Source organism: Eurosta solidaginis, chromosome 5 (genome assembly GCF_040869045.1).
Source record: "Eurosta solidaginis isolate ZX-2024a chromosome 5, ASM4086904v1, whole genome shotgun sequence".
NCBI classification, from domain to species: domain Eukaryota; kingdom Metazoa; phylum Arthropoda; class Insecta; order Diptera; family Tephritidae; genus Eurosta; species Eurosta solidaginis.
The window spans coordinates 96,816,160-96,842,229 of NC_090323.1; the positions used below are offsets into that span (position 1 = coordinate 96,816,160).

Here is a 26,070-nt window from a genome sequence, read left to right on the forward strand (position 1 = left end):
TTGAAGTCGGTCAGAGCATAAAAAGGGTGGAATAAACAACAGGACTGGCAGCATAATACGTATAATTAGAATAAGTATAATTAGCTGTATTCTGAAGTCGGTTTGACAATTTAGACATTATTTTTAAGTAGGAAAATATTCGGGCAACCTAACGGCTGCCTATTGACAAAAATATAAAATTTTTGCTGTAAAATAAATATAAATGTTTTTTTATTTTACCCCTCTAAATTATGTTCCCAGAAGAGGACATACAAAGTCAAAGTCAATTTGACCAAATTTTTTGATAAATTAGTTGGATTAAATTTAAATTTGCAAGGAGGTGAAAACAAAACACCCGAGAAAATCAAGCAAGGTCCTAAGCTAATAGCAATCGAGGAGTACAGAAAGAGAAATAGGATTCAAAAAATTGAGGAACCTAAAGTCCCAAAGCAGGTCAAATTGAAAAGAAAAAGAGGAGGAAAGCAGTTTAACATTAGAAAACCAATAGCCAGGATCTATGAAAAAATTTATTTAAGTACTAATCAGGAAGAAAAAATTCAACTAAAACAAGAAATTAAGGGATTAAGGAATAATAATTATAAAAATAAAAAACAAAAAAATAAAAACATATATAAGCATTAGGGTGTCAAAATAAAAATATTGTAAAACTATAGATCTTAAATTATGGAAAGAACTAGGAAGATTAAAACGTATGTAAAAGGCCCACTTGAGGACCTTAGTAACTCTAGTATGGTTGAAAAATTATTAGAAACTTATTGATATGCCTAGGGAACCAACAATATGGAATGTTAGGAACCCACAAGCAACAACACCTGAAGAGTTATATAGATTGGAAGAACCAACAATATGGAATGTTAGGAACCCACAAGCAACAACACCTGAAGAGTTATATAGATTGGAAGAACAGATTAATATAATGACAAAAATTTAATAAAGGAAAAACAAAGAAATAAGCATAAATTAGCATTTTTCCCACCCCCGAGGATACCATGATCTTCCTATTTATCTGTGTAGCTAGTTGCATTAATTTGTTTCTGAAGCTCTACTCATCCCAAAGCATTTTAAACAAACTTTTTTATCTACCATCCCCAATGGGCAAATGGGAAGATATCGTTAAACTACTCATAGAAGAAAAACGATAAGAGAAAAATCTTACTGCTGGACAGGCGGACTTCCATAGCATCGATAGAAGTGCAGCGAAACTATACTCTATATTGCTATGTAGCGCCAAGACTTCCAAGCTCTTGTACGCATACAAAAAAGGTTGCCGAAGCACATACTGAAGCGCATCACTCGATTAACTCAGTGCATCGCCGTGCAGATGTTGCCTTCGCGCTTTACTAACATGCGTAAAATGCCTGCATACTACACAAGCACAACGCTTTGTTCGCATGATCTGGAAGTCTCCCATCCATAGTACTCCAAGGTAGGACATAGATGTAACTATTCTAGATTGCATAGTCCAGAAGACAATTATAAACATGTAAAATAGATTTAAGTTAGGCTTAGGAAAGCCGTAATAAATAAATACATTTACATTTACATTTACAAATGTGTTAATAAAAAGACAAAGCTAAAAGCAGAAACAGTAGCAAAGCATCTCAATATAATAGTTGAAGCATTTAACAAAATAGGAAAAATAATACAACAGTTAAATGGTAAACTAGACGGCAATCGAAAAGACCAAGCATATCAAATTTTTACCAGCGTTAGAGACAAATTGGTGTCCTCACTGGCAAGATATGATATAGAATTCATAGTACCAACGAGTTTCAAAAAGGAAATAAAAATAGACTTTAGCACATTCCTGCTGGAGTTAGCCTCCGATTTAGAAGAGGAACCAGAAGTAAAACAAAAAGAAGAACAAAAACAGGAACAAAAAGAAAATTTAATAGAGACACCAAACTACCCAACAAGAAAAGACAAAATGGCACACACCACAGTGGAATTCTTAAAAACGGCTTCGTCAATTCTGCTTGAGTATGATGGTAAGCCTTAGAACTTACATAGTTTCTTAGACGCACTAGATATCCTAGAACAAATTAAGGATACTCACGAGACCATAGGAGTCTCCATGATAAAAACTAAGCTGAAGGGAACAGCTAGAAACCTTTTGAGCACTGAAAATTCAGTACAAGCAATAAAGCAAAAGTTGAGTTCAGCAATTAAAGGTGAATCTGTAGAAGTTTTGACGGCAAAACTCCTAAACGTCCAACAGCGCAATAAAACAGCTACCCAGTACACTGCCGAAATCGAAAAATTAACAAAATCGTTGGAGGGTGCTTACATATCTGACGGTCTTGCACCTGATGTGGCAACCAAATATGCCACACAATCAGCTGTAAATGCCATGTGTAAGAACTCGGCTAACGAAAGAGTTAAACTGATAATGCAAGCAGGAAAGTTCACATCTATGAGCGAGGCTATTTCAAAATTCACGAATAGCTGTACTGAAGTCACGGGTAACCCAAATACAGTGTTTCGCCTGACGCGCTCACAAGGTAATTACCGGGGTATCTTCCGAAGAAGCTACCAAAATAATAATTATCGAGGTAACCAAAACCGAAGATATTACAGTAATGCTAACAGTTATAATAATAATAATAGTAATAGACAAATCTAATCAGAGTAACACGAGCAATCTCCGTAATATAAACCAACAGGAAAACCAGCAAACTCCACTACAACAGTAAACTCCAACAGTAATAAAGTATGTACATTCAACTTGCATCTGAACAGCTACATATCTTCCAATACTACTCTAAATAAGTCAACTTCAACGTTCCTGATAGATACATGAGCGGATATCTCAATAATAAAGAAGGGTCAAATTGACAGTAATGTCACAATAAATAACTCACAGATCACAGATTTAAAAGGTATTGGCCGAGGCATAACAAGCACACTTGGAACAGTAAAAGCAGATCTAACAGATGATAGTCTTTTAATAGGACACAAATTTCACATTGTAGAAGACAATTTCCCAATCCCATGTGATGGAATTTTGGGACTCGACTTCATTAAAAAATATAATTACATTTTAGATTATAATAAAAATGGGGACAGCCTAATACTACGACCATACGATTACCCAGAAGATATAGTTATACAAATGACAAGTAAACCAACAATCAATAACATTACAATACCCGCAAGATCCGAAGTAATTAGACAGGTTCATATCAATAGTTACAATAAGGAACTATTAGTACCTCATCAAGAATTGACTGATGGCATTTTTGTAGCCAACACGATAGTAAACTGAAATCAAGCTTTAATAAGAATAATAAATACAACAGATAAACATGCAATCATTCAAGATTATGACATCAAAACAGAAAGTTTAGAGGATTATGTAATATTTGAAAATACACCTCACTGTAAAGCTAATAATAAAGAAAAGTTAGAAAGATTGAATAAAAATTTCCCACCATTCGCTAGAAATCACTCAACACATTATGCTCAGAATTCGTTAATATATTCTCATTAGAAACAGAACCAATCACGACCAACAATTTTTACAAACATAAGTTGCATCTGAAAAATAACACTCTTGTGTATATTAAAAATTATAGACTACCTCAAGCACATAAGAATGAAATAAATAAACAAGTAAACAAATTAATTCAAGATGATATTGTGAACCATCAACCTCAGAGTACAACAGCCCTATTTTATTGGTACCTAAAAAATCCCTTCCGGGCAAAGAGGAAAAAAGGTGGAGATTAGCTGATAATTTCCCTTTGCTAGAATAGATGATATTCTGGATCAATTGGGAAGAGCGAAATATTTCTCATGCCTAGATTTAATGTCAGGATTTCACCAAATAGAACTCAGCCCAGAGTCAAGGGATATCACATCCTTTACAGCGGATAACGGTACTTATCGTTTCAAAAGATTACCTTATGGTCTCAAAGTAGCTCCAAACTCATTCCAGAGGATGATGACATCAACCTCAGAGTACAACAGCCCTATTTTATTGGTACCTAAAAAATCCCTTCCGGGCAAAGAGGAAAAAAGGTGGAGATTAGCTGATAATTTCCCTTTGCCTAGAATAGATGATATTCTGGATCAATTGGGAAGAGCGAAATATTTCTCATGCCTAGATTTAATGTCAGGATTTCACCAAATAGAACTCAGCCCAGAGTCAAGGGATATCACATCCTTTACAGCGGATAACGGCACTTATCGTTTCAAAAGATTACCTTATGGTCTCAAAGTAGCTCCAAACTCATTCCAGAGGATGATGACATTGGCATTCGCAGGTCTGAAACCATCACAAGCATTCTTATACATGGACGATTTAGTCGTATTGGGATGCTCCGAAAAACATATGATTAAAAATTTACGGGATGTATTCTCCACATGCAGAAAATATAATTTAAAATTACATCCGGATGCCAATGAAGCAAAAAGATTTGTCGCATTTTGTAATTATTAAAGAAGATTCATACCAAATTTCGCGGAATACGCCAGGATTCTAACAAGGCTTAGTAAGAAAAATGTAATTTTCAATTGGACAGACGACTGCGAGAAATCTTTTAGCTACCTAAAAAATGCATTAATTAGTCCAAATATCCTACAATATCCCAATTTTGATACAGAGTTCTTTATTACAACTGACGCAAGTGGTTATGCTTGCGGTGCTGTGCTAAGCCAAGAGTATGAAGGAAAACAATTACTCTGTAGTGCCATAGTAATTGCATTAAATTAAATTGTAGCTGGCAACTCCCTCTTTGGAAAAGTGCAAGATGCAACATGCATCAGATGCACTTGGCATCACTAAAAATGTTAGAGTCGAGCAACGCGGAGAGTTTCTGATTAGTTGAAACTGCCGTTGCTCGTTGCCATGATTAATTTCAAAGCCATCATTAATTTCGTTGCTAAGCAACGTAAGGAAAAAGGTGCCGAGACACAAAGTTGCGTTAGCGGCAGTGAGTTAGAAATGAACCGGCACTCGATCAAGACGCGCACTTTAAAGTCGTGAAAAAAAAAGTTATACAAGAACAAAAAAGTACAGTGACAAATTGTAGTGGTACAATAAGAAACTAAAAAGTGTCGTTAACAAAATTTTAAATAAAAAGAAAAACAATACACTAAAACCCAAACGAATTTATTTATTATAAAAACAAAAACAGAAGGACAAAAAGAAAAATATAAAAGTAAGTGCGTGGGTGGTGTGCGAGCGCATTAGAGCGCTAGTTAATTCTCCACAGATCCACATGGATCTTTTATATGGCGACCGTAGGCCGAAGCCCTGTAAAAACGGTGTGTGACCGAAAGGAGGCAAGCCTCCCAACAGGCGTGGGTGCTCATATTAAAAGGAAAAAAGCCCAAAACGAAATTTCAAAAATGTTGGAAAAGTGAATAATTTACAAAAAAATTACAAAAATATAAAATTTAAAAACCATTAAAAAAAATACAAAACATTTAAAAATTCCTACAAAAAATATGTAAAGTCAAAAATACACAGACAAAACTGAATTATCGAATGTATTAATACATATATACAAATATCTAATCATTTTCAAAAATAAAACATGCAATAAAAAGCTTCAATTAAAGAGAAATCAGCTCAAATATGGCAGTGGCTAGTGAGGGAAAATTTTTAAGTGAAAGACATTTAAAGCAAATATATACGTATAACACAAAGAGTTAATACAAACGGAAATAATAAAGGTAAATTTCGGAATTAATAATAAAGCAAAAACTAAACGGAAGCAGAAATAATATAATTCGAAAAACGAAAAACCAAACCTTTTGAATAAACTCTACACATTTCTTAGTGGGAAAAAACATTAAACAGCACTAGTCACGCCACATTAATAACGGCACTAGCCACGCCACCTTCATAACGGCAAACCACCGTACACCATAAAATAGCGGAAAACGAGCGACGCCATCAGCAGCAGAACACCAAGCAGCAGCAGCAGAACATACAGCGGTAAATCAAATCAAGCAGCAATTGGTATGGCGAAATAAAACTTTTCATACATATTTTCATATTTAATACATACATTTAAAAATTACATTTTTCAATTTTTTATCGAAATTAAAACATATTTCATTGACTTTTCATAATTATTATAAAAATATTTTGCATTATAGTCAAAATCAAATTAAATTACTTACAGAAAAAAAAATTAATTAAAACTCACATACTCATACATACATAGATATATGTGTAAAACCATAGGTAGGCACTGTGGGACAGGGTCGGACAAAAACTGCATTAAAAACTTCATTCGTTCTTTCCGTTATTACAACAATTGTGATTCAATAAATTTTCAATAAAAATTTTCATTAGTTTAATCCCACTCTGCCCTACAGTGGGCTCCATCAAAAAAATTTGACAAAAAAAAAAAAAATTGTTTACTTTTCTAAAGCGGTGTGTCCGTGAATAAATATGATATAAATTTTTTTAAATCCCGGTGCGTCCGAGGACATTACAATTTCCGATGATATTACAATTTTGGAAAGATGCGGTGCGCCCGTATCTATAAAAATAAAAACAATAAATTTTGATAAGCCTGTACAAAAATATTTGCCATTCTATAATCTTTGCATTTAAATTCAAATAAAATTATAATTTTGCCATACATTTCAGATTCAAAATTTTTTCACATTCTGTACAATTAAAAATTCTTACATTTCAATAAATATACTCGTTAACAATATTCAACATCTTTTAAAAATTGCATATGCATTTCAATTCCCACCTCCCGTTTTGCATGAAAAATTTTCAGCATATTCCAATCATTGGATTTGGATTTGCGGACAACAAAAGCGTAAAGTAAATATTTTTTTAATCTTTCTTTTCATTAACTAATCACTAACTTTAGTATTTCAATAAAATTCACTAACTAAAGTTTTTTTGCAATAAGTATTCGCTAACCAATTGTATAATTATAACTAAAATCTAAAAGCTTTCAAAAATACATACTTTCACAAATTTCTTTTAAAATATTTTCAAAAATTCCCTTTAAGAATACTTTCATAATTTTCTTTAGAGCTTAACTCAACTCGTTCCAATTTAATTTCCTTTAAATTTCTATTCAATCTTCATAAACAAATTCACATATCTTGCAACAAAAAAAAAAATTTTTAATATTTTGTCTATTCGTTTCAACACGTATGGACCTAAGAAGCGGGAAGGTTGTTTCTAAAAATTCCCATCCGAGTTCAAGTTCCAAAAATTCAGAGCAAGATTTAGATTCCAAAAACTCAGAGCAAGATATAGATTCCAATAATTCAGATTCTGATTCATCTTCGAGTGCATCGTCAACTGATACCTTAACAGGTGAACATAATAATAAATTATCCCTGAGTGCAAACTTTTTAGGATTTGATGATCAACCTGTAATTCCAAATTCTAGTTTTTCTATTCTAACTCCGATTCTTAACGTTACAACCATGGCCGAAATCGAGGAGAAAAAATCGTTTATTAATACTTGGGCCTCGATTATGCGAGACAACTACAGTGGAGACCCGTTAGCACTTGGCTCATTTATAAATAAAGTTGAATTAATGGAAGTATTCTCTAACGAAAATTTAACTCCAACTTTTATTGCATTTTTAAAATCCAAGCTCGAAGGCAAAGCTCGCGAAGTTAAAGAGCGGCAGGTGTTAGCGTTTCGGTCACGTCCGATAAGATATAATAATTTCCGTGGAAATTCCAGAGGTAACTAATTTCATATAACAACAATAGTAATTTTCGATTTAACAACAACGCAAATAGACAACACAATAATACAAATTTCCGAAATAACAATTATAACAGAGACAATAATCGCAATTACAACAGAGGCAGTAGCAATTCCAACAATAACAATAATTATCGGTCCGTAAATAACAGAAATTCCAATAATCAGGGTTCAGGTTCCAGAAATTCAGCCAATGTTCGTTCTATAAATGCCAAAGCCCCTCAGGCGCGAACACTGAGGGAGGAGGAGCAATTCGACTAAATATTTATCAGTCAATATATTGTTTAAATTTAAATTTTTTAAATTGTATAGTTTCTAGATGCCCTTGATATCCTCGACCAAATCAAGGATAGTCACAAAGCCTTGGCAATAACGATGATAAAAACAAAACTAAAAGGCACAGCAAGAAATTTTATTAGCAATGAAAGTACAATTGCACAAATAAAACTAAAATTAAAAACTGCAATAAAAGGCGAATCAGTGGAAGTTTTGACAGCAAAACTCCTGAATATCCAACAGCGCAGTAAAACCGCAAACCAATACACTGCGGAGATAGAAAAGATTACTAGGTCATTGGAGGGAGCCTATATCTCGGATGGATTAAACCCAGACTTGGCAACCAGATATGCCACTCAAGCAGCAGCTAAAGCTATGTGTAAGAACTGCTCCAATGATAAAGTGAAAATGATTATGTAAGCGGGAACGTTCACAACAATGAACGATGCGATTTCAAAGCTCACAAACAGCTGCACGGAAATAACAGGCAGCTCAAACACTATTTTGAATATAAATAAATAAATGTAAGGCGCGATAACCTCCGAAGAGATCTAAGGCCGAGCTTCTCTTCCAATTTGCGTCGTGCTCCTCTTGATTTTTCCCTACAAATTGGCCGGACGGGACCTACATGTTTTATGCCGACTCCGAACGGCATCTGCAAGGCAGATGAGTTTTCACTGAAGAGCTTTTCATGGCAGAAATACAATCGGAGCGCTTGCCAGACACTGCCGAGGGGCGACCCCGCTTAGAAAAATTTTCTTCTAATTGAAAAATCTTATTTCTAAAATTTTGATGTTGCTTTGCCCGGGAGTTGAACCCAGGGCATACGGTGTGATAGGCGGAGCACGCTACCATCACACCACGGTGGCCGCCATTGAATATAAGATATCAAAATCAATACCGGAGTAATTTCCGTGGGGGTTACCGAAATAGTAACTACGGAAGTTATAGAGGCAGACGGTTCAGACCACAACAAAGGTATAACAATACCACAAGACCAAATACTAATAACCAAAGGGTTGCAACCCAAAATGGGAATAGGAATTATAGCCAAATACGTAACGTACGCAACTGTACGCACCAGGAAAAGCAGCAGACTCCACTTCAAGAGCAATAAGCAGAAAAATATGTGTACTAAATTTACACTTAAATAGCTACATATTCACTAAAACGACTCTAAGTAACTCAGTTACCACAAACCTCCTAGTAGATACAGGAGCAGATATTTCAATCATAAAAAAGAATCAAATAGATAATCATACAAAAATAAATACAACACAAATAATAGATTTAAAGGGCATAGGTAGAGGCATCACCAACACATTAGGCACAGTCAAAACGGACTTAAAAGGTGATGACCTTCTATCTATAATACAAAAATAAGTTGGGTTTTCCTTCCTGACGCTATAACTCCAGAACGAAGAACCGATTTCCACGGTTTAGCATTCGTTGGAAAGGTCTCGGGCTGCGTGAGGTTTATAGCAAAGAAAATTCAGGATCGACGCACAGGATCTCGAGATATAGGCCAAAACGTGGACGCGGGTACCCCTAGAATGTGTTTATATAATATGGATATCAAATGAAAGCTGTTGATGAGTGCTTTAGTAGAGGGTAATTTTCATACCCCTGGGTGACTAGGATCTCGAGATATAGGCCAAAACGTGAACCCGGGTACCCCTGAAATGTGTTTATAGAATATGGATAACAAATGAAAGCTGTTAGTGAGTGCTTTAGCAGAGGGTAATTTTCATACCCCTGGGTGACTAGGCTCTCGAGATGTAGGCAAAAACGTGGACCCGGGTACCCCTAGAATGTGTTTATAGGATATGGATATCAAATAAAAGCTGTTGAAGAGTGCTTTAGTAGAGGGTCATTTTCATACCCCTGGGTGACTAGGGTTTCGAAATATAGGCCAAAACGTGGACCCGGGTACCCCTAGAATGTGTTTATAGAATATGGAAAACAAATGAAAGCTGCTGATGAGTGCTTTAGTGGAGGGTAATTTCCATACCCCTGGATGACTAGGGTCTCGAGATATAGGCCAAAACGTGGGCCTGTGAACGCCTATATAGTGTTTTTACATTATGGGTATCAAATTGAAGCTTTTGCTGTATGCTTGTGCACAGAGTAAGTTTTACACCGCTGCGTGACTAGGGTCTCGAGATATAGGCCAAAACATGGACCCGGATGCACCTAGAATGTGTTTTTACATTATGGGTATCAAATTAAAGCTGTTGATGGGTGACTAGAGTCTCGAGATATAGGCCACAACATGGACCCGAATACACCTAGAATGTGTTTTTACATTATGGGTATCAAATTAAAGCTGTTGATGTGTTTTTTAGTACGAAGTAAGTTTTATGCCGCTGGGTGACTAGGGTCTCGATATATAGGCCAAAACGTGGACCCGGATACACCTAGAATGTGTTTTTACATTATGGGTATCAAATTGAAGCTGTTGCTCTATGCTTTAGTACAGAGTAAGTTTTACACCGCTTCACTATGGAAAACAAAGGCCTGTTTCTGATTAAAAATCAATAACTTTTTTATTTCTGAATATTATGTTCTAAAATTTTGCACATATATAGAATAGGGTATATGGCTTCAAATGAAATGTAATTTATTATGCCTCAATTTAAAACCATACCTTAAAAGATAAAAGAAATTCAAAATTATTAAAAATATCCAATATTTATTTTTTAGCAATGAATACTATTATTTTATGCCTACAAAAACCAAATATCAAATAGTATGTCAAAATACAAGTCAATTGAAATAATAAAAACATAAAAAAATGGTGATTGAAATTGAACACAGATTAATTGATTTATTGTAATGTTTACTATTGTTTTTGTACATATCCATATGTTTATTATGTTGAACTTCGGGATCTAAAATTAATTCGTTCACTTTCAAAAGATCTAAGGTGTCTTTATCAAGTTCCTTCACGTTTTTAGTACACAGTTTTCTAATGCTGGTTTTGCAAGGATCTGAAATATAAAGAAGAGTATGAAATACGTCCTCGTTTGAAGCGGATTTTGATCATTTTCGAGCATGATGTAAAGACACTTTTTATAATCCTTATAACGGGATTCTTGTGCATCTTCCGAGAGTTGACCAATAGGAAGTACTGCAAAATGCTTTATGACACTTTCTCCATGAATCAAAATTTTGTAATCTGAAGATGGCATGTAGTGTTATTCATAATTGTTCACATAGATCCTCGCAGACTCCGTATCATAACTGCCAAACTTTTCAGCATTTATCATTGAAAGAGCTTGCAGAATTATGTAAAGTCGTCTAATCAAATTTATATCGACTCCTGTAATTTAAGCAGAGCAGCATGCATAGTGAAAAATTATTCTGGAAATATTACCGTCATTAGTATTACCACTTACTTGCCTTGGTTTGTCGAGGATCAATCCTAGCTCTTCACGGAAACGCCTTTGTACCAGGGTTTTCTTCTCTTCCTTAGTCGTTTCTTTTCTTCGCTTGTGGCTCACCATGTTTGGAAAGACAGATTATAGGAAACATGTAAAATCATTTCGATACAACGAATCCAGGCGTGTAAAGTAGACAGTCCATATTAATAAGAATCTTCATTTTCAGGCCTAGCAGTCACTTCACTCAAATCGTTCATTTGTCCCGTAGTACAAATATTGTGCTTTCTTTAAATCCAAGTCAATAAATACGCTCAATGCTTCTTCATCCGTCAACATGTTTGTCTGCCTTGCGTCTTCTATGAGACTCGAGAATAAGGTCTTATTTTCACTGTCAGCAAACCTTAATGTTTCCACAAGTTTAGCTTCTGTTCCTTCTCCTATCGAACGTAACCCTTGAAGATATGCATTACAGACGTGTTCAAATCCATATTAATTAAGTAGCATTGTATTTTTTCTTCTTTTACTGGATTCTGCCAAATCTGAATAAGATACGCACGGTTTCCCAAGTTTTCCAGAAGAAATAGATGGTGTGGAGTCGGTTGTAACGTCTTCAGATTTCGGTAAAGATACTGAATATTCTGATTCTAACCAATTACTGTTTTTCATTAAAAATGTATCCTTTTTCCGTGAAGCTTCTGCCCATCGTTTATTAAAAGTATGAATAATATGTCTTTGAAAATCACTGAGGATGAAACATAAGTTGTCTTTAGATACATGATAATTTTCTTTTACAACTGTTGATAACGCCTCCAATGATTTTCCTCCTTCGATATACGAAAGTATTATTTCACGTCTAAAAGACTTGAAAGTATCTAGACATTTTGAAGGGACAACAAAACACGTAGTTATTTGTATTAGTAACAATTACACTTCAGTTAATTCACTAATATTTTGTTCTGTTTATAATATGTAATATGAGGGTAGTGCATTGAAACAAAGGGTATTTTGGAAATTCCGTTATAATCGCTTTTAACCTCGTTAGTTTCCTACCTAAGGTGTACATTCCATAAGTACTCCGTCAACGAAGTTTCGAATTGTAGGTATAATGTGCAAAACTGCACTTAATGCTTTACATTTTTATTGTTTAAAATATGACTCAACGCTCAATGTCACACGGGAGAACTGGAATTTTTATTGATAAAAAATATGTATTTTACATAGTAATAATATATTGCCGCCCACTGAAATTAAAAATTTAGGTAAAACTGCATTTAGTGTTTTTGTTATGATGTTTGAAAATATTTTTATTACTCTTTTTATTGTTTAAAGCTGTATTCAACCCTCATGGTCACTCGAGAAAACTGGGATTTTTATTGAGAAGAAAGAAGAATCATTCAGGGCTGTTCTCTGGTGTGCAACTTGTTTATTAATATTTTCACACGCGACATGAGTGCAAAAGAGATAAGCTTCCTAATATGGATGAAAAATTACAAAAACTTACCGCAAACTAGTGATGCACACAGCAACATTTACTCCGAAAATCGCAAATTTCCGCAGCTTTTTTTTATTTGATTATGATTATGGATAGCTAGGCTATAAATCAACATAAAATGTAAAGCGTGGGTAAACGTGGGCAACTGTCAAAAGTTTTGATGAACTTAAAAAAAAACTTTTTTCACCATTTTATTTTGAAATTATTTTAAGGTAAACATAAACATAATATTAGAAACGTATTAATTGTTTCATATTCTTCAAAAAAAGAGGTTTCCAGAAATATATAATACGTCATACCTTTTCCTGTAACGTATAACATTAAAATCAATTTGAAAGTGATGAAAGGAATGGGCTTAACATGGACGTCCGTCAAAACTTAAAGTTTGTGATATTGTAAAAAAATAATTTCATATAATATGCATAATTTTTCGATATTATAGTATAGTTTGGTCCTTAAACTGTTGATTGAAATTAAAAAAGCATGCCAGTAGCGACATCGAAAAAACCATTTTTAATCAGCAGTTGTTTTACGATTTTCCATAGTGCGCTTGGGTGACTAGGGTCTCGAGATATAGGCCAAAACATGGACCCGGATACACTTAGAATGTGTTTTTACATTATGGGTATCAAATTGAAACTGTTGATGTGTGCTTTAGTACAGAGTAAGTTTTATTCCAGTGGGTGACTAGGGTCTCGAGATATATGCCAAAACATGGACCCGGATACCCCCAGAAAGTGTGTGTATTATGGATATCAAATAAAAACTGTTGCTGAGAGCTTTAAAGGAATTTTCATTGTGATATTCGATTTAGTCGCATCAACCTGGCAAAACTGAAAAATATACATGCGAAGCCGAAATCAAGACATGAATTAATAATATCCACATACCTATTTACATACGTCGTATTCGATTTGCTTGAAATTTGATATATAAGTTTGCCTATATTAGTATTTACGATGCTTTTTTCCGGGAAGTAGACCATAGACGGACTGGGACTGGGATTAGGACTAGGACTGGGAGTGAGACTGAGACTGAGACTCGTAGCGGGACTGGGACTGAGACTCGGAATGGGACTGGAACAAAATACATACCACCCTCTGGGACTGGCAATAAGATATGAAGAAGAATGAGAAAAACTTGAGAGAAGAGAAAAGAGAGAAGGAGACTGATAGAATGAGACGAAGATGGTGATAGATGAAGCAAAAAAATGCGAAGGGAGGAGTGAATACAAATATTAGGAAAAAGCGTAGAGGGGCGAGGGCAGAGTTAGACAGAAAAAGCTTATTAAAATGTATGCAGATAGACCAAATTTAGGGCAGAACAACGTCTGGCGCGCCTGCTAGTTTATCATAAATTTCACGTCGTAGAAGACGACTTCCCAATACCATGCGATGGAATTATAGGTTTAGACCTTATAAAGAAATATAATTGCATTCTAGGTTATGGCACAACAGAGGATAAACTAATCCTAAGACCATATGATTTCCCCCCAAACAATAACAATGCACCTGACAAATTGTCTGTCCGTCAATACGATCCCTGCTAGATCTGAAGTCATTAGACAAGTAGCAGTAAACACTGATAGTAAAAATATCTTCATACCCCACCAACAATTATCTGAAGGCATTTTCATAGCAAATACAATAACAAATAAAGATCAAACTTTCGTCAGAATTATTAATACAACAAATAAAAACACAACTATACAAAAATACAAAATTAATACTGAAAATTTAGATGACTATACACTAATTGAAACAAGCACACACAATAAAAATAGCGATGATACAGAAAAATTAAAAAGGCTAACCAAAAACTTCCCAAAATTTGTCAATTCTCAATTAACATCAATATGCACAGAATTCATAGACATATTTGCACTACAAACAGAACCAATTTCTTCCAATAATTTTTATAAACAAAAATTACACATGAATGACGACACCCCAGTTTACATAAAAAACTATAGATTGCCTCAGACACAAAAAGGGGAGATAAGCAAACAGGTTAATAAGTTGATCGAAGATGACATAATAGAACCTTCCATATCAGAATACAACAGCCCAATCTTATTAGTCCCTAAAATATCACTTCCACGGCATACAGAAAAAAGATGTTGTTGTTGTTGTTGATTATAGACAGGGCAATAAAAAGCTAGCAGCAGATAAATTTCCACTCCCAAGAATTGATGATATTCTAGACCAACTTAGAAGAGCGAAATATTTTTCATGTCTAGATTTCATGTCAGGTTTCCACCAAATAGAATTAGACCCGGACTCTAGGGATATAACTTCATTCACAGCTGAAGACGGCACATACAGATTCAAAAGGCTCCCGTATGGATTAAAAGTAGCACCTAATTCGTTCCAAAGAATGATGACATTAGCGTTCGCAGGCCTCAAACCTTCCCAAGCATTTCTCTACATGGATGATTTGGTTATATTAGGTTGTACTGAAAAACATATGTTAAAAAACCTAAGAGACATGTTCTCCACCTGTAGGAAATACAACCTAAAATTACATCCAGATAAATGCCTATTTTTCAGCCAGGAAGTAACTTACTTAGGACATAAATGCACCAGCAAGGGAATATTACCCGACCCAAGCAAATTTGAAACAGTTCAAAATTACCGAACATCAAAAACAGCCGATGAAACCATTACAGAAGATTTGTACCGAACTTCGCAGAATACTCAAGAAAACTAACTAGGCTTTGCAAAAAGAACGTTTCCTTCGTGTGGACGGCAGAATGTCAAAAAGCTTTTGTCTACCTAAAGGAAGCATTAATCAGTCCAAAACTTTTGCAATACCCAGACTTCAATAAAGAGTTCTGCATAACAACAGACGCTAGTGGGTATGCTTGCGGAGGAGTCCTTAGCCAAAAAATTACCAATTGCTTACGCTTCTAGATCTTTCACAAAAGGTGAAACTAACAAGCTACAATAGAGAAAGAATTAGCAGCAATCCATTGGGCTATAACCTTCTTCAGAACATACGTCTATGGCAGAAAATACCTAATTAAAACAGACCACCGCCCTTTAACATACCTTTTCTCGATGAAGAACCATTCATGTAAGTTAACACGAGTAATACTTGATTTAGAGGAGTATTATTTTGAAGTGGAATACATTGCCGGAAAGGAAAACCACGTCGAGGACGCATTGTCTCGCGTTAACATAACAAACTTAAAAGAAATGTCAGTGGAAGCATGATGAAAGTCACACAGAGAACCTCAAAGTATATGAAGCGCTAAAAAAATTTGAAGTAAAAAGATATGTCAGGCTCGCTTTCGATCCTCCGAAATTTTATTTCAAAACGGGAAAGAAAATTTGTAGCACTATAAATACAAGCAACCTAATTGTTGATGATAAAATTGACTTACGACAATTCTTTATCACGCTTGAAAAAGAAGCCGCCAATTTAGGACTTGTACAAATACAGTTGTCCTTAGGGGACAAATTGTTTTAAAGTAATTATACTGCAGTAGGCAAATTTATAGAAGAAAGGTTCTCAAAAAGTTAACAATAGCACTAACCCCAGAGGTTATATGTGTGACAAATCCCGGGAAAATTAAAGAAATTTTGCACAAATATCATGACGATCTTATTAGTGGTGGCCACCCAGGAATAAATCGCATGATAAAGAAAATCAAGCAAACATATAGCTGGAAAAATATGAGAGGTGGCATAAAGAAATACGTAAATAACTGCATCCACTGCAAAACGAATACAGTTAATAAGCATATAAAGGAACCAATGATAATAACGGAGACACCTCCGAAGGCTTTTGATATTGTACAAATCTATACGGTCGGACCATTACCAAAATCGATAAATGGAAACGAATATGCAGTTAACATCATATGCGATCTAACCAAATACTTTATTTTTTATTTTTTTAATCCCAGTCCCGAGCAAACATGCGATAACGGTTGCTAAAGCTGTATTCGAGCATTTCAATTTGACTTATGGTTGCATGAAAACAATCGTAACAGACATGGGAACCGAATACAAAAAAAGCTTATTCGAAGAACTGTGCAAACTGCTAAAAATTGATCATAAAACCTCAACATCATACCATCATCAAACTTTGTACGTTCATACATATCCACTGACAAAGATGTTTGGGATGAATACATCAGGTATCTCGCGTACTGTTACTATACGACGCCATCGACCGTACACGGGTATTGTCATTTCGAGCTTATATTCGCGAAAAACCCCCCGACCTACGAATTTCTAGATGAAAATAAAATAAGCCCAGTGTATAATTACGAGGCATATGTTAAAGAAATAAAATACAGACTACAAATAGCCCAGCAACGAGCTAGGAAATTAGTCCAAGAGACTAAAGAAAAACAAAAAAATAACTATGATAGAAGTAGCTACAGTAAGGAAATGGATATAGGTGAACTAGTATTAGTTATAAATGACCTGGGCCATAAATTAAAGTATAAGGTAAAGATAAAAATAACAATTTCACATTAATACCACATAGAGTAGAAAATCGTGATAGGAACAATAAAGATAAGGAAATAATAGTCCATAAGAATAGGATTAAACCAATATAAAACATCTGCTAGTAACTCACATAATTTAGAAAAACAAAAAAACACAGTTTCAACAAAAGCATTCCACTTTACTCGTCAAACAAAAATCGGCACAATAGATACATAAGCCAAGAAAACAACAAAAAAAAAAAAAAAAAACACATAAACACACAAATTCATGTTGGCATCAAGTTACCATTAATTAATAAATGTTAAAGAATAATTTGTAAACCCAAGCGGATTTCAAGTGGGTCGACACACTTAAAAGTCAGCTGTGTAAATGGAATTTCAATAGGTAACACACGCAAAATAGTATGAAAAAATGTCAATAACACAAGTCAGCATATTAGAAACAATCGTAAACTAATGTAAACAAACAAAAACGGCATAAACAAACTCACCACTGTCAATATCAAGTTACCGCTATGCAATAAATTATAATAGGATACAAAAGCAATTAAAATCTTTTTTCTAATTCAAGCAAAATTCAAGTGGGTCATTAAGTCTCTGAAATAGTCATATGCAATTGTCTCCAATTATATATGCCTCTTTTGAAGGTGGATGGTGTACCATTATGCATTATGCTCTCCTACGCCAATGCACGTTTTATGCAGACCACTCACAGTCATATTGAAGTATATTACAATATCGACCTACATACGTTATGTTACCCCAACACAGCGGGTGTTCAACATCACATACAATTGCCGACAGCAAGTCATATATACGATTACATTCAAATGGCGCATTGACCAACTTGTTAATAGCGCGAACGAACGCCAATGACAGTTTGTCAATGTGCCTGCCAAAATATCTACACAATACAGACATTTCTAAAATTAGGTCAAATAATACGCTGACACAAAATATATGTATCTAGAATGTAGATACCTTTAGCTTGTAAGTATTGATGTAATTAGTTATGTGCAAAATAGAAAATTCTGTATAAATAGTAACGCATTTCTACAATAAAGTCAATCACTTTTTAACGCTACACTTCGGCGTTCTTCATTATTTATTTTAAAGATTACAACATTATTACAATATAGTTAATGTAGAGACATAATACTTTGTCAACCGTAGAATGCATTATATATTGTCGGCAAAAATCTCTCGCGCATTTTTTCGCATCCGACATCGCTTTATCGCCAAAGGGGATGGAAATGTTGTCATTGTGCTAGGACGGATTCGATAGGGACTTTACGGTGGACCAAAGCTTACCCACACCTGCAGAGAGGTTACAACTACTTATATGCTCGTCCCATTTCGCCTGCTTGTGTTCATCCACAAGCAATCTGATGCGTTGGTTTATATCCTTATATGGGGGTCGCCGAGATCGAGCTGTCTTCTAAGGTCACGTTCTCTCGCTATATTTGCGGCCTCCGCCGGAAAATGAGGCCGAATTTCGGGAATTATTCCGGAGGGAATAAAGCGAGCCGAGGCGGATTCAATGACCTTGGGGAAAGCACGATCCCCTTGGCCATCACCAATCGGGATAGGGAGGGCAGCAAAGCGGCTGTCTGTAAAGAATTTGTATTCATCGCACTTTCCTTTTTTAAAGTTTATGAAAGTGCATTTTTCGGTGACGATGAAGTCGGCGGTACGCTCGAGCGCATGTGGTTGTTGTTATTGTTGTACCAGGTGGTCGGATGCCAATTTTACCATCGGCTGCTAGTTGACGCAGTTTATGAGTCCTGCGCTCACGATTGATATATCTGGCGAACTGTGACAGCTTCCTACCATACGAGTGCGGGAGTCTCCGTTTATAGTGCAGAACGTCATTTCTTCTATTTGATCCGCCAACATATCACCCCTGCTGTCAGCCTGCAAGTTTGAATGCCATAGATCGTGATGGGCATTGAAATCGCCGAAGATAATGCGGTTATCGCCAGTAAGGCGCTGATATTAGGGCGGTATCCACTGGGGCAACAGGTGGCAGGAGGGATGTAGATGTTGTTGTTGTTGTTGTAGATATGCTTCGCCCCACCTAATAGCTGCGACAGATTACAAATTGTCATCAATATCCTCTAACGGGAGTCCAAGGAAACTTGCTGTTTCAACAGGGGTGGACCATAATGAAAGGGGTGTTAGAGGCGTTGGTTCCATATAACAATTAAAGAGATGGTTGGTGTCATTCTAAAAAGATTATTTTCCGGCAAATGTAGCAAAACCATATCTCAGGACCGGGGTCAGAAGACGGACCCCGATTGGGTTCGATACCTTCCCGGATCAGGAGAGAATGGCGCATTCCCGCTGCAAAGAGTTTCTAGGAGGATGACAATTTGTGGGAGGGACACAACAAATTAAATGGGTTTACACTGAAATGACAGTCCTTGGTCGGGAAAAATCCCGAGTCGCTCCGGTACATAGAACCGACTGCCTTGGGAAACGCACAAGGGCACACCGTCGTCGGCGAGCAGAAAAACGTCGATGCCAATACAAAATTGTGAACAGCAAGGGTAGCAATAATATAGAAATGTAATTATCTTATAACTAGAGGCATATGTTCAACTTGAAAACGACATCTAATCATTTAACTACTTACCAACAGATGGCGCTTAGTTGACATTTAATTAAACTAACTTATAGTTGTTATTCGTGAAATTTACAAGTTTTTGGAATGTAATAAAATTGTGAGACTTTCGTAGTGTATAACTAAAAAAATATTTGAAATTAATAATTCGGCGCATGAAGATACTCGACCTAAATAACTTAGTTCTCGATTTCACTAATTGTGATAACAATCCCTTATACTATAGGCTGGAATTACCCATTTCAAATTTTTCATTCCAGTTCATTTTGCGGTTAGTGTTTGACATGTTGAAATCTATTTTTAAGGATATCAAATATTGGTAAGTAAAAATATATAATATATGTACATATAAAAAAAATAGAGTTTGATTAATGATGGCATGTAGAACAAAGTATGTTATGCGGCATACTCGAAGATTGCCGAGCAAAGCTCGGTTGCCCAGGTACTATTTTTTTAATTAAAAATTGTCCTAATAAAATATCCAATTTTGTTCCAAACTTGCTTTGACATATATAGATATTTGGGATGCCATCATATCGGAGTCATAAAAGGCTCCCAATGATCATTTTTCTGATTCCTTAATTTACCACTCATTTAGGACTCATTTTGGATTCTTAAATTATGAGCGCCATGAGCATGTTTGAGGGGTAGCTTTGTTTACGTCAGGCATGCTTAACCAACGAACCGATATCATTTCGTTACGATAATTAACGTTAATAAACGAAACGAAGTCATTTCCTGGTTTACGTAAATATGTGTACCCTATAAACATTCTCGAAGCTCTGCTACAACAACAATCCCCTAAGATTTTGGAGTCTAATAATATGGGAAAAATATGAGGCTCAGAAATTTTATCACCTAATCAATTTTGATGAATTGAATATAACGGAATAAAAATTCATAAATTTTTCTGCGACAATTTTTTATAATAAATAAATAAAATTTTAATTTAAACAAAACTTATTTCATTTCTATTAACAGGATAATTTCAGGAGAGTTTTGTTACAAAAATAGTTTTCCTATATTTTCCGCTTCGGATATGTGCCAATAATTCTTCCTAAAAGCCCTGAATTGTGTCATAATAGAACTCGAAATAATCAGTTTATGAGGCCAATAAGGCCTGTGTAGGAGTCATATTAACGGTAAAATATGAGCTGCTTATGAGCCTGCTAGGAGTCATATCGTATTTACTTCACGCTCCTAGATGATTTCGGACTAATTGCTGACTTCGAAAGTTTGCTGGGTGCTTGTTTAAAATCAAAACAAAAATTTCTTAATTTCAAATGACGTCTCAATTTAATTTCTGAACTGACATTCCAAGCAGCCTCGATTTAAATTATTTGTAATTATCCAAAAAAGGATACAAAAAAGGAGTTATCCAGGTATTTACCCAAAAAAATGGTAGAATCCCATCTCTATCTATGAACCAGCAAACAACACTTGAGTCATAATTTGCCCTGTCTCATAATTTTTTTTCGAAACACCTTATCTGAGAGTAAAGTCAATACTCATATATGTCATATGTAAAATGTTCTGAGGCAAGGTGGTTGATGTCAAATGTTCTGCTATTAAAAATGTGAAAGCAATTAAAAAATAAAGGGTGTTTTTTGAATACATCAAATTTCAACTTACTGCACTAGTACAATTAGTAATTTTCGGAGAATATGACTGGTCGTTTGTAAGGTTTAAACCAATATTGACGTGACTTCGTGGCATATCGTAAAACTTTGGATCCAAATTATTCAAAGGTGTTGTTGGGTTTTCCAGCTGAAAATATTAATACGAAAAAGAATCTAAACATCAATCACCATTTGCATAAACCACGGATCCTTACCTGTTTGGGAGTCCCCGAAAAGCACTCACTTATAGGAATGTAGGGATTAGATGATTTACTAAAGATGGGGACACTCTGAGTGCCCAGATAATGTAGTTCTAATGAAGGTGAGTTTTGTAGTGTGCGGTTTTCCGAAAGCTTACACATTGTGCTATTTCCAAGGTCTAACTGCTTTTCTTTTGAAGGTGCATTGGCATTAGAATAGGGTTTTACATCAGAATTTTCAGTTTTTAAAGGTTTCCATTCATTAAGTAACTCCCTACTACTATATTTTGCGTTGACATACGACGTTTCGTTATTCTGATAAACGTTATCGCACTTGACCCTATATGTAGATGGAAACAGTAATAGTTGTTTGTGATTATTTATTTCTTTGTCCTGGGTGTTTGCAACTGGAGGTGTAATATTTAAGGATGTTGTTGAATGTGGCTTGATGTTACCGCAGGTACGATCTATAACAATAAAGTATATACACATATCTTATTGTAATAATTTTGAAAGTTTATATATTTTGCATTTAAATCAAATAGAAAATAGACACAGGTAGATTGAGACGTCGGCAGGCATCGGTGTAATTTAGGAACGCAACATCAAAACCAAGAAGAATTTAACAAGGGGTGCCACAGGGTGGTGTCCTATCCCTACTTTTGTTTAACCTCTACATATAAAAGCTACCTATGCCACCAGAAGGAGTCACTATCGTTTCCTACGCCGATGACTTCACAATAATGGCCACAGGCCCAGGCCCACAGATCGATGAGCTTTGCAACAAAACAAACGGATACCTCCCTGGTTTCTCTAGTTTTTTCGACTCGCGTAACCTGACATTATCACCGACTAAATCATCGCCGAGCTTATCTACAACATGGATGTCCCAAATGTCGACCATTTTGAACATCCACGTGAATGGCACTACGCTACCCCAAAATCTTGGGTGTGACGTTTGATCAGGATCTACATTTTGGAGAGCATGCAGCCGCAATTGTATCGAAAATCCAAAGCCGTAATAAAATCCTCAAATATCTCGCTGGCAGTGCTTGGGGTAAAGATAAAGAAACGCTCACTACCACTTTCAAAGCAATTAGCCAACCGATTGCATACTACGCGTCCCCGATATTGTCACCAAGCCTAAAGACTACTCACCGGAAGAAGCTACAGGCCTGCCAAAATACCGCCCCGAAATGCTAACCAAACAGTTCCTGTTGATTACCCAGTAACCTGGGCATCCCAACAGGCATCTGATTGATGAGCCAACACCGCCCAGGGGCTTAAGAAGGCTTCTCCGTAAGCATTATGAGGAAATACGGCACCTGAGAACACAGCCGAATGAAGCTAAAAAATACAAGGAGATCCTCAGTGAACTCCATAAACAGGCTTCGGACCTCTATGCCAGGAATTGCCCGGTGAATCCTGTACTCAGAGAACACTACTAAAACTAGCAGAAGAGGAACGCACTCTCCATAGGGAAACGCAAGTCACTCTAGCTCGACTTTGATCTGGATACTGTAAAACTCTTACCTATCCAGAATCAACCCCGACATATAAAACATATGTGCTGCTTGTAATGTGTCCCACATGACACCAACCACCTCTTTAACTGTATTGTGGAACCAACGCCTCTAACAGCCCTCTCATTATGGTCCACCCCTGTGGAGTAATTGTATTGGTCTATTGACGCAAAATATAACTTTAGAAAAAAACCTAGTAAAATGGGTGTGACACCTACCATATTAAGTAGAAGAAAATGAAAAAGTTTTGAAGGGCGAAATCAAAAGCCCTTGGAATCTTGGAAGGAATACTGTTCGTGGTATTACATATATAAATAAATTAGCGGTACCCGACAGATGATGTTCTGGATCACCCTGGTCCACATTTTGGTCGATATCTCGAAAACGCCTTCACATATATAACTAAAGGCTACTCCCTTTTAAAACCCTCATTAATACCTTTAATTTGATACCCATATCGTACAAACACATTCTAGAGTCACCCCTGGTCCACGTTTATGGCGATATCTCGAAAAGGCGTCCACATAAAGAACTAAGGCCCACTCCTTTTTAAAATACTCATTAACACCTTTCATTTGATACCCATATCGTACAAAAAAATTCTAGAGTCATCCCTGGCCCACCTTTATGGCGATATCTCGAAAGGCATCCACCTATAGAACTAAGGCCCACTCCCTTTTAAAATACTCATTAACACCTTTCATTTGATACCCATATCGTACAAACAAATTCTAGAGTCACCCCTGGTCCACCTTTATGGCGATATCTTGAAAAGGAGTCCACCTATAGAACTAAGGCCCACGCCCTCTTAAAATACTCATTAACACCTTTCATTTGATACTCATATCGTACAAACAAATTCTAGAGTCACCCCTGGTCCATCTTTATGGTGATATCTCGAAAAGGCGTCCATCTATAGAACTTAGGCACATGCCCTTTTAAAATTCTCATTAATACCTTTCATTTGATACCCATATCGTACAAAATAAATTCTAGAGTCACCCCTGGTCCACCTTTATGGCGTTATCTCGAAAAGGCGTCCACCTATAGAACTTAGGCCCACTCCCTTTTAAAATTATCATTAACACATTTCATTTGACACCCATATCGTACAAAGAAATTCTAGTCAGGCCTGGGCCACTTTTATGGCGATATCCCTAAATGGCGTCCATCTATAGAACTATGGCCCACTTCCTCTTAAAATACCCTTTAATACCTTCCATTTGATACATATGTCATACAAACACATTCCAGGGTTACCCTAGGTTGTTTTTACAACATGGTGATTTTCCCTTACTTTGTCTCCACAGCTCTCAACTGAGTATGTAAAGTTCGGTTACACCCGAACTTAGCCTTCATTACTTTTTAACTTTTTCTTCAAATTGGCGGGACCGGACCCCGACTCAGAACGGCATCTGCAAGGCATATGAGTTTTCACTGGGAAGTTTTTCATAGCAGACATACACTTGGAGTACTTGCCAAATCACTGCCAAGAAGCGACCCCGCTTAGAACGCTTCCCAAGGCAGCCGGTTCTATGTACAGGAGCGGCTAAGGATTTCTCCTGACTAAAGGCTGTCATTTCAGTGTAACCTCATTTAATATTTTGCGTCCCCCCACAAATTGTCATCTTCCCAGCAGATCCTTCCAGCGGGACTGCGCCATATTATCCTGCTCCGGGAAAGTATCACAGAGACCAGTATCAAAAATGGTTTGGCCGTGTGTGCCTCTCTTTCTGGCACTAGCATACGAGATGGTTAGGGAAACAGACTCTTAGTACCTACCACCTTGTGCACCGTTTACACCGTTTACCACATTGGATGGTACCACTTTCCTATATGTTCTGGTCTCATCGACGGCAACCCCCCGACGGTTTTGATCGCGCCATGTTGCCAGGCCGCAAACTCACCCAAACCAGGTACTCCGATGCTGACCTAAGGACGCCCAGTGCCAGGGCCACAACTGCACTTGGGACCTAGCCTCCCCCAACCCTACGCAGTCACCTGTCACTTACCCCAGAGTGACGACGTCTTCCCCGTTGCACTTCAAAATACTGCAGTTAAACTGTAATGGGTTAGCTGGGAAGATCACGGAGATAGTCGATTTTATGAAGCGCAACATATCCCTCCTGTCACCGGATGCCCTGAGATCAGCGCACTACTCACTGTTGAAAATCGCATGGCACGATCTGTTGTATTCTGATCTGCAGACGGACAGCAGGGGTGAAATCTTGGCCAACCAAATAGAAGAAAAGACGTTCTGCACTATAAACGGAGACGCCCCACGCGTATGGTAGGAAGCCGTTCAATCGCATTACTGCCCTCCCAATCCCGACTGATGCCCGCCAAAGGGAGCGGACTTGCCGCAAGGTCATAGAATTCACGTCGGCTCGTTTTATTCCCGTCGGAGGATTCCCGGATATCCCCCCACACTTTCCAGCGGATGCCACAACTCTAGCGAGACAACGTGACCTTATAAAACAGCACGAACCTGCGACCCGAAGGCAGCCGGTTCTATGTACCGGAGCGACTCGGGGTTTTTCCCGACCAAGGCCTGTCATTTCAGTGTGACCCCATTTAATTTGTTGCGTCCTTCCCATAAATTGTCATCCTCCCAGCAGATCCTTGCAGCGGGACTCCGCCATACTCTCTTGCTCCGGGAAGGTATCGAACCCAATCCGAGTCCTGCACCTGACCTCGGTCCAGAGAAATGGTGTTGCTGCGTATGCCAGAAAATAATATTTTTAGGACGGTCACACCCTTGTTAGTGTGTCACGTGCAAGGGATGGTTG

At 36.6% G+C, this 26,070-nt stretch overlaps 1 protein-coding gene across 4 annotated transcripts in view; it reads right to left on the minus strand.

Moving 5' to 3' along the window:
* dos (daughter of sevenless) overlaps nucleotides 1–26,070 on the minus strand; it is a 564,233-nt gene that overhangs the window by 254,467 nt on the left and 283,696 nt on the right. For all 4 annotated transcript variants that reach the window (XM_067787082.1, XM_067787081.1, XM_067787080.1 and 1 more), the window contains exons 3-4: nucleotides 21,774–22,225; nucleotides 21,572–21,706 (exon numbers count right to left, since the gene is read on the minus strand). In XM_067787082.1, the coding sequence (XP_067643183.1) occupies nucleotides 21,572–21,706; nucleotides 21,774–22,225 (587 nt within the window). The remainder of the gene's footprint in view (nucleotides 1–21,571; nucleotides 21,707–21,773; nucleotides 22,226–26,070) is intronic.